This window comes from Vigna umbellata, chromosome 5 (assembly GCF_029865625.1).
Source record: "Vigna umbellata cultivar VRB3 chromosome 5, Vumbellata_1.0, whole genome shotgun sequence".
In the NCBI taxonomy this organism is placed as follows: domain Eukaryota; kingdom Viridiplantae; phylum Streptophyta; class Magnoliopsida; order Fabales; family Fabaceae; genus Vigna; species Vigna umbellata.
The window spans coordinates 21,906,898-21,917,781 of NC_142169.1; the positions used below are offsets into that span (position 1 = coordinate 21,906,898).

At 29.2% G+C, this 10,884-nt stretch overlaps 1 protein-coding gene across 1 annotated transcript; it reads right to left on the minus strand.

Annotated features, from left to right (window-relative positions):
• Nucleotides 1–3,082: 3,082 nt before the first annotated feature.
• LOC148197930 (glucan endo-1,3-beta-glucosidase-like) lies at nt 3,083–7,428 on the minus strand. The gene is made up of 2 exons (XM_088116739.1): nt 7,320–7,428; nt 3,083–4,150 (listed from the first exon to the last, which is right to left on the minus strand). Exons 1-2 carry the CDS (start codon nt 7,393–7,395, stop codon nt 3,204–3,206), a joined length of 1,023 nt encoding a protein of 340 aa, XP_087972865.1. The 5' UTR covers nt 7,396–7,428; the 3' UTR covers nt 3,083–3,203.
• Between the last annotated feature and the right edge of the window lie 3,456 nt (nt 7,429–10,884).

Below are 10,884 nucleotides of genomic sequence, written 5' to 3' on the forward strand. Positions count from 1 at the left end.
AAAGGTTAGTGTGCAGTCCATATCTCTAGTTAAACTTTGTACAGATATAAGGTTGAAACTAAAATCTGGTATGTATAGAACATTAAAAATTATGAAATTTTCTGAAAACTGTACAGTTCCTGCATAGTTGGCTGTAACAGTGGAGTTATTAGGCAATTTAATAGATATGGGTTTGATTTTAGTGAATGTTATGAACAAATTTTTGTCATGGGTCACATGATCTGTGGCCCCTGTGTCTATAATCCATGAGGACATACCTTGTCTGTCCTCTGCAGTGTCTTTATGCATTTGACTGACAGTGTGGGAAGGGCTGTCACTCTTCTCAAGCATCTGCAGTATTTTCTGCATTTGTTCTGGTGTGAAGCTTTGAGCAACGTTAGTGCTATTTTGCTGGTTGATCTGTGATCTTTCAGCAGAAATAGTGCAGGCATTCACAGTCCCCAACTCACTCTGTCCCATACTGTTTTGGTTGTTGCTGTCATTTTTCTTGTACCACGGTGGATATCCATGTTTAGAGTAGCATTCATCTACTGTGTGATTCATTTTATGGCAGTGGGAACATTGCTTTCCATAGTTAGGATTTCTTCCTTTCCCTCTTCCTTGTCCACGAGGTGTGAATCCACGTCCCTGACTCTTCCAACCTTGATCATTCTTCCAATGGTTCTGTTTTTCAATGCTGTTTGCCAGAATTTTAACTTCATTTTGGTTGATGAGTCCAGAGGCATGTTTCTCCTGTCTTTCCTGTTGCATTATGAGGGAAAAAGCACGGTTAATGTTGGGTAAAGGTTCCATTAGCAAAATTTGTGTTCTTATAGTACTGTAATGCTCATTCAGGCCCTTTAGGAAGCATATAACATGTTCCATTTCCCTGTACTTATAGGAGACTTTAGAAAGATCACAGCTGCAAGGAATCTTGCAGCTACACCGTGGGATGGGTCTAAGAAATTCCAGTTCCTCCCATAAGACCTTCAAGTCAGTGAAATACTGACTTACGCTCCTTTCTCCTTGCTTAATTGAATGAATTTCTTGGAGCAAATCAGAGAATTTAAAATAGTCTCCTTTGGAAAATCTTTCCTTTAGTTCTTCCCATAATTCTTGAGCATCTTCTACATATATAACACTTTCTGCAATCTGGGGTGAAAGAGTCTTGATAATCCAAGATAGCACCATCATGTTACTTCTTTCCCAAGAATCAAAAATTGGATCTTCTCTTTGGGGTTTCTTGATCCCTCCATCTATGAATTTTAACTTGTTCTTGGAGAGAAGAGCTCTTCTCATATTTCTACTCCAAGAAGTGTAATTGGATTCATCAAGAATCTGAGAAATAAGAGAAATCCCTGGGTTTTCTCCTGGATGGAGATAAAATGGGCTTGAAGGATTGTTGGACGGATCCATGCTTGCTAACAGAGTGATAAAGGGCAGATGCAGCGGAAACAGAGGCAGAACAGGCACAGGACCTGCTCTGATACCATATTAAATCAGGCCCAAATCAAGAAAGGCTGAGGCCCAATACTCTCTGGCCTTCAATACTGAAAACATCAGCTTCTCCTAGAAGCTTCCTTTGGTCAGAAAGCATTGCGTGTCTGAAACTGGATGTGCACGCAAGGAAAGAAAAAGCAGAAGGCTTCTCTGATGCAGTGCACAAGCGAGATGATGATGGAGCTGCTCCAATGGCAGTCCGTTGGGAGAGAAGAAGAAGATTAAAGAAGAAGAAAAGAAGAGTTGGTAATCGGAGGTAAGTAAAAGTTTATTGTATTCTGTATATGTGTATTGATCTCTTCATCATCTTACAAAAGGGCTGGAATCCCTATTTATATAGGGTTCCATGAAACAGAAAAGGGAGTTGGTTACAACTCATAACAGAACCATAAAAGCCTAAAACTAACAACCCTAAAACACTTAATGTTGCTCTTAGGAGCAATAACTATGAAACAGAAACATTAATAACAACAATGTCATAAAAAGATTAACTTTGTCTTTAAAATGAAGCTAGAAGAACTAAAACATTATCAATCATTGCCATAGTATTCGAGTACAGAGTCTCAATAATGCTAATAAAACTTAATCAACATGCAATATTTAACCACCAAATTTGAAAAACGGTCATATAACTGTAGTTAATGTTACAAAATATATGAAAAGAAAATTAAACATAAATTTTCAGTTCTGAGATTGGGTTCTACTTGTTTCAAAGAGTTAAAACCTCATAATCCTCAAGAACTAATTTTTTTATAAACGATCACATAAAGATGAAAGAAAAATAGGATTATATCTTGTTGCATCACCTTACAACTTTATATTTTACCATTTATATATAACAAAACATGCTCTGTTACTAACATCTACCAGGCTGAGCTACCTTTTCCTCTCTATGCTTCTAAGGTCTGTGCCTCCCTCAACCATCGCATCTCCATGCTTTGTTCTTTAGCGATGCATGGTTAAAATTTTCTTAAGAATCCTAATACTCCCGAACAAGTAAAGTTAAAATGATTGTGATCACCATGCTGTTGCAAAGAGCTAAAAAACCTTTAATTATACTATGGTTAAAAGTTTGATTGCACACCAAGTTCCAGGTTAGGATCGCAATGTCCCATTTGCTAAGAATACCTAACGAACCGGTCGATCAAGTAATAGAACGATTATCTTAAACCAAAGCACAAACATTACCACTTGAACCATAATTAGATTAATGTTAATTCTATACTCATTCCAAAATTTAAAAATACATGTTTAAGGTATTGTAAAATTTTAGTTATATTTAATACGGTTAAACATTAGAATTTATACTAACTTTAACATCAAAACAGCAACCAAGTAAAGTGAAGAAGGAGCGGTGACCTAAGCAAATAGTTGCACAAATCAAGATGGGAGAACTATTAATCTCGATCCCCAAACCCAAACATAAATAAATTGATATATTTTTATATTATAGTTTATAGTATTGTTTTTATAGTTTGGCAGTTATAATTGACAAGTAATATAATATGTCTAATTATATATGCCAATCGATAGCAGATAAAGATTATATAAATATGCCAATGAATAGGAAAAGTTTTATTGAAAGCAAACTGTGCTAAAAGATGGGTAATAAGATTCCAACAATTGACATAAAGCTCCATACATAAACCTACCTCATCTAGAATTGTGGAATCATTTTATTTGGAATCACAGCCCTTATTTCTTATGAACTTTGCTTTTATTAACTAATTCAAATTAATAGAGTATTTGGGCTGTTTATCTGGACGGAAGAGCCCCCAGAATTTCTCATAATCTGGATGCTTCTGATTTTCATCAAACATGGCAAACACATATGTTTCAATAGGGTTATCAGGTCTTTTCGGGGTTCCATTTTTGACATGCTGAACCAAGTTTGTGTTGTAAGTTCTTGCATTCTCAAGTGAAGTTGCAGTCCCACCAGAAGAGGGCCATCCACTCTCAGACACAACTATGCTCACTGAGCCACCCCCTACTTTCTCCAATGCAGAATAAACAGCATCCACCATAGCATCAAAAAGGTTTTGATAACCAAGTGAACCATCATTCACCACCACCGAAGGAGAGGTGAAAAGTGCATAATCAAGACTAATGTCAGTAGGGTTGCTAATGTAACTGAAATAAGTGTAAACATTAACCAATAATGGAGAGTTATTGTTCACTAGAAATCTTATGACACCGTCAAGATATGCTTCTCTATAATTAGACTTGAAGGAGCCTTTTGATGGAGGAAATGATTCTGCCAAGGCACCAGTCTCAATGGCAGTGGAAACTTTTATTTGGTTTCCGAGGCCTGCTGCAGAAATGGCATTTTGAATGTTTTGCATTGCAGGCACCACAAACTGTGCAGATGAGTCATCAGGCTTCACTTCATTTCCCACTGCAATGTATCTGAATCTGACATTGGCAAAGTTTTTTATGTTGTCTTGCACCCATTTGTCTGCATTGTCTTGGCTAGCTGCTAGATTTTGGAGCTTATCCGTTGGGATGTCTAACAGTAACTGAATAGTGGAACCACTCAAAGCTTGAAGAACTTGTTGATTTGGATCATAAATTCTCATTCTACGAATGTTGTTTTGATTGTAGAGTGCCACAACTTCAGTGGGGGATGGCAAGTTGTCGCCAAGTCTTCCATAACATACTCCAGATTGTGCTTCTGAGTCAGATGGAACAAAATAGTAACAATAGTGAGTAGATCAAAATACTACCACCTCGGTTCTCAATGAAATACCTCACTTGCATGATTATCTAACATATAAAAGTAGTCCATTTTAAATTATATTTTTAATTTTCAATAAAATTTAAATATATTTTTGGTCTCTCAAATTTAAAATATAATTTTTTAACTTGTATAATTTGACAAAAATTAAATAGTCCCTTTATCTAAACATCTAATACTATAAACTTCTCAAAATAAATAATTTAGAAGGAAAACAAAGCATGTTTTGACATCAAAATTCAATTTGAGACTTATATGTCACTGGTACATATATATAATTGATATTAGCTTCAATTTTTTATCCTTACAAACCTTTTAAAACAAGAATTTAATTTATCAATAAACCGTTAATTAATAATTATTATAAACTAAATTCACAAAATTTTATACATATAAAAAGTTAGCAGATACTCCATATAGTATCTTGTTTTCACCAATAATGTCTTGTTCAAGGCAAAAGTAAATGGCTAGATAACATTAAAAATAAATAATATTTTTGTCGATTTAATATAAACTAACTGAAATAATTATTAAAAAATAATAAAATAAGCATTAACTTAATAAATATTAACTAAAATAAATATTAAAATAAAAAAGTTGGTGTCAACTTAACAAAATGTAAGCCAAAACAATTACCAAAAAGCAAATAAGTTAGTGTACACGAACTAAAGGTATTTTTATTTATTTTTAATATTTATATTTATTTAAGTTAGTATTAAATAATATAAATCCAAACACTATTAACTATTTAGTGTTGTCTTTTGTTTATTATTGTTGACTTTTGATCAATGCTAAATACTTTGTTTTTCTGGTAAAACTATTTGTATTAATACAAAATCATTTAATTATCTATACTTGAAAATTGATGTTAATTATTTATACTTATAAAGAAGAAAAATAAGAATTCATTAGTTATGGTTAGTTTTGATAAATTTTAAATTTTTTTTTTAAAAACTAATGTAAAAAGTCTCATTCAACAAAATATATTGTAACAAAATTGTTAATAGTTGTAATAGTTCATATATTCTTAATAACTGTATTGTTGATACAAACTAATTATATAATTAATTAATAAATAATCAATGTGAAACCCAATTGGTCTCTAACAAAAACAAAAACAAAAATGACAAATGCTAAATAAATATCTTTTAGTGGGATGGATACATGTGGATAATATGTAAGAATCTTTTAATTATCCGTGTGTTATAATTGGACAGGTATAAGTATCATTGTAGATATTCATTATCCCTAATCATAATTAGTGAATTTTATTTAAATATTTTAAAAAAATCAAGTGTTCAAATAAAACTATTGATGAGACAATTATTCATCATTAAAAATTTGTCTAGAAGTTAATTTATATATGTATATTGTTTTTATTTATGCGCACAAAATTGAAGTTGCTTTTAAAATTTATATTTTATAGTTTAACATATTTAAATTTTTTATTTAGAATCTCAAATTTAGTTGTATTAATATTATAACGTACAATTTAATTTTGATTAATCTTTAACATTATTTTTCAAATATGTTTATATTTTAAAACATTGCTTTTAATAAATAGCTGATTCAGTATACTAAATATTGACATATTTAATTTTATATATATATAATAAAAATTAGAGTCTTAATACGAAAATTTTAATTCATTTTGTAGAGAAATCAATCTGATCTTTATATTAATTGTTAGCTATACTTATTTGAGTAAAAATTAGTCTTTCAACACTTAGCTCCATATTAGTGTTAACCGTTAATTTTTCTTAAATACATGAAACAATTGCTAAGTATCGAACACGTCCTCTCAATCATATGTTAACCATTAACAAAGTTCAAATAAAATAAAATAAATAAAATTAAAATGACTTAATACCTATTTTGATCTTTATTTTCATCAGTTTTGTTCAAAGTGATCATCGACTTGTTCGGACATTCAAAGTGGTCACAATTTTTATAATTTTTGTTCAATTTGATTATTTTCTATGACGGCGTCTAAATCATTAACGAGACATTATTTATGTGAACCATTACTAAATAAGGTGTCACTTTTTTTACATACGTGACAACTGTCCAATAAAGAACTGTCATGTGGCAGTTTTATGTTCCACCCAAAATTAGGGTTTTACTACAGTGGAGGTTGTTATTCGAAGATGGAAATGCGAGAGGCTACAATAGGTGTTTGAATGAACATGTTGTTCATCGCGGTAATGCAATGTTTTGCTATTTTAGGACGAAAATTGCTCTATGATTTGGACTGGCTCTTTTTTTCTTCTATATAGGTTTGTGTATTGTGACGATGAACACGAGGGTTTCACGATTTGAGTTTTTTGATTCACGATGGTTGCTAGTTTCTAGTTCTGAGTTTCTCTATTTGCAGGTTTGAGGTGAAGATGATGATCTCCGACGGCGTTGTGTTGTTATGTGGTAGTTGATGAAGATGGAAGGTTCGAACAGGTGGAGAAGATCTCGCGATTTAGGATTTGTGATTTGGAATTTCGTGATGCTCTCAAACTATTGCGGTGGCAGTCGTGGTGGCTTAATCATATAGGCTTAATCATATTCAATTACCATGTTTCTACGCCAATCTTCGTTTAAGTTGCCACTATGTCAAAAAGTTACATCTTATTCAATAATGATTCACATGAACATTATGTCATTAATGATTAATAGCCATCAAAAAAGATGACCAAATTAAACAAAAATTACAAAAGTTGTGACCACTTTGAATGTCTGAAAAAGTCAATTACTACTTTAAATAAAAATAATAGAAATAGGAACTATAATATTAAGCCAATTACAATTGTTATACTAAAATTATTGTATTTTTGTCGTATTAGCAACTAATTATGTCAATACATATTATACTGAATCAAATATTTATCCAATTTTGTTTAAAATTAAAAAATGAAAGAAAAAGATACTCACAGGTATGAAAAAAATTCATACATTTTTTTCTTCTTACATGTAGCCAATAAATAACAAAAAGATAATGAGATAATTATCTAATAATGGATAAATATTATATATCTTGTGTCGTTGTGATTCTACTTCCATTCATCAATGCATAGAAAGCATAAAAGAAATAGAGTGTTGAAAGAGAGGGTGATACCTGATATGAGTGAATTAGTGAATAGAAGCATAAAGAGAATGAGTGTATAAGTGATGGAAGAATGAGATGGAGCCATATATGATGAGAATAATGTTATAAGGAAGAAGAAAGAGAAGAGGGAATTGCAATTTAGGCTTCAAAAATAGTTGGTATATATAGAGAAAGAAGTTGGGCTGGTAAGTTGGAGGATTGGATTTTTGTTCTGCATTTTCTATGGCGTCAATCTGAATGACGAGTCAATTACCAAGTAGCTTCAATAACAACAAAAGACAGCTTATTACCATATCTCATATGTTGGTTACCCAGCAACTTGTGTATGCTCTCAGTGTTAAAAAAACATTTAAAGAGAGCAATGATAAATCTCCATCTCAATAATTTTTTATTGGGTGGAAAAAGGACAAATATAGTCAATGATTAATGAGATGAAATAATGAGGATAAAATTGAGATGAAAGAAAAAAAAAGTGCATAATTACTGTTTAGCAGCTAACTTGGTTGTTTTCCTAGCAAGGAGGTAACAAATGCACACAAAAAAAAAAAAAGATAAGCAAATTGATTAGCACAAATATCTTTTAATCAAGCAGTTAAAGTTCAAATCTTAATAATTTTGCTTTATTGAAAAATTAAATACTGTTAGAAAAGAAATGTCCATAATGGGTCATAATTACCACAAAAAGAGGTAGTAAAAATATTTGACAACATTTTGCATTCATTTACTATTTTTAAGGTCTGAAGGCTGATGGTAAACAACAGCTCAGCTTAAGAATGAAAAACTGGAACTGAGTTTCATGGTTTATTTTTTCAAATGAGCAAAGTCTGCTTTATATTTTAGAGAAGTGGTAGTTTTCTTCATTACGTTTTTTCTTTTATTTTACATAAGTAATAAAATGATAATTTTTTTAGATTTAAGATATTAGAATATTCTGAAGGGTTAAACGAAACATAAATTGTGTCCACCATACATGGAATCTCCAATGGATATTACTAGTATATAAACATACGTGTGTTGGGCCAATTGTGTCTATTTTTTATTATGATCATAGAAATATTTATTATAATAAAAAACAATTATTAAAATAAATATTTTTATTATTTTTTTAATTTTATATGCTAGCTTTGTTATTGTGAGTAGTTAATGGAATTTAAAATAACAGTTAGGTAAAATGGTCCAAAATGGCAGTTAGAGAGAATCTCCATTATTAATGGAATATATATATATATATATATATATATATATATATAAAATATTTTATTTCATATAAATAATTGTATTATGTACGTATATTTATTATATACCAAAAATAAATAAATGTTCACTTGTTTAATACATTACTTTTAACTCAAAATGCTCGTGTAAATATTTATCTTTGAGTTTTTGAAAATAATCAATACGATAAAATTATTAAATACTAATTAAATTTATAAATAAAAAATAATTACTCGTTTAGAATGAAGACTTTTAAAGACATTGATTTGAAAGTAATTTTTGTATTAATAAGTAATTCTTTGTAATCTTAGAAAAAGATAGCTTTTATATATATAGAGTTCAAAGATTTTCATATAGATATAAGTTACCTAATTTAGCTTTAATTCATAAAAATAATATAAATTGTTCATGTTTTATTCTATATATTTATTTAGATTTTTTTATAATAGATATAGTTTGACTATGTTTTGTTAGGTGTGTTATTTTTATATAAATTTGGTACAATCTTTCATGTTTTATATCTTTTTATTTTATTTTTTAAAAATAAAATTTTATATAATAACAAATTATTGATAAGCTAAAGTATCAAAATTCATAATAATGTCTAACATATCCTTATTTTGTTTCGGGTTAAGTAGACATCTAGATGATTTATTTGATAGATGCTTAAATGATTTAATGTTGTTTGTTATCACATGTTCAGATGCTCTTTCTTTCTAAAGAATGTTTTATTTAATATATGTCTTAAACTTCAAAACTTCTAGTTGCTAGGCAGTCTAGTCTCTCTAAATGTTCTTGTTTTATCAAACAAAACCAAAGAATTTCAACTATCGATTATAAAAAATTATTATTAACGAGTATTTTTATTGAGGGTTGCAAAACATGTTAATTTGGTCCCTTTTGGCTTGACCTACCAAAAGTGTCTTAGGTCGAATTGGTCTATCACTAAAAAACGAATTAGAAATGTCGTGGTCATTGCCTCCAAGTTGTCGTTAATGGTCTGAACCCGTCCTCATTAGTTTTCCATTAGTAAATATGTTTCTCTATAGTGAGTTAGTTTTGGTTCCTTATATAAATATGTTGTTTGTATTTGTGTCTAGGTTCTTTTTTTATTGTGGTGAAATTTTTTTTCGTTCCAAAACATAAGTTGTTGCATCGTTCTCCATTGTTGTCTGCCTTTCACGCTACCAAGTTCCTATTATTATGTTTGAAATTTACTTTTTAATATGAGCATATAATTTTATGTAATTTTGCAATAAGTTGTCATTTTTTTCTATGTGATTAATTGTATGCTAAAATTTATTGTCATATTGAATTAGCCTCACTTTCCAGTTTGAGATTCAATACAAAAATTATTTATTGTTTCCAAATTTTCTGAAAAAATGTAATTTTTAAAATTGAATATAAGAGGAGACGATAATAATAATTTATAGTATTGAAACTTGAATTTTTTGGTTAGACAGTTTAAGAAGAGTAATTACTTTTTCATAATTTATTAAAGCATATAAATTTTAATATACATGTCTTAAAATTCATGAATATTTTCAATTGTGTTTTGTATTGATCTTCGAGTGCATATTTGATTTGTGATTTATAAATTTCGTGAAATTTTAAATATGTTGTTTAAAGTTTATATGTTCAATAAACTAAAGAAAGTTAATATTTTAGAATGGGATAGGGTTAAACATTGAATACGAAAGCGATCATTCAAGATTACTAAAATTGTGTAAACAATTTCAGTATATATATGTATGGATCGATATTGGATTAATTCACCACACAACAGTGTTGAGTATGAGAGATGAGTAAGAATATTTATAGAATTTGTGCAATGTAACAAGGATAAAATTGATGATGAAGTGAAATTTAAATGTCATTATGTCAACTATTTGAATGAGAGAAAATTAAATGCAACCGAAATTAAGAAACATTTTATTTGTGATAGTTTTATTTAAGTTCCAAAAACAATTGAAGTGATAAACCTTATCTGATTTTAAATAATTATTTAATTTTAAAGATTTGTAATAATGATTTTTGGAAACTATTGTCATATATCTTTAAAATTAAATAATTAAATAATTATTTAATAGGATCTACGTAACGTTGCCAAAAACTAAATTATTTTCTTTATTTTTATTTTTCTTTCAATTTACTACTTTGGTTATTTTATAATTAAAGTAAAAGAACCTTTATTTTTCTTTGGTTCGTAAGTGAGCTAAAAACTTTTTTTTTACCTCACTTTTCGGTTCGTCAACCACTAACTATTATTTAAAATAATCATTAGTATATATTTTCGTGCAATAGTGTATAGTTATAAATAAATATTAATAATATAAATAATAGTTAAAGGTTATATAAA

What these genes read in the sequence shown, in the direction of transcription:
- LOC148197930 (XM_088116739.1), bottom strand. Translation starts at nt 7,395, where the DNA reads ATGGCTCCATCTCATTCTTCCATCACTTATACACTCATTCTCTTTATG. An exon ending in CACTAATTCACTCATATCAG is followed by an intron (nt 4,151 to 7,319) that starts GTATCACCCTCT and finishes CATCTGACTCAG; the next exon opens with AAGCACAATCTGGAGTATGT.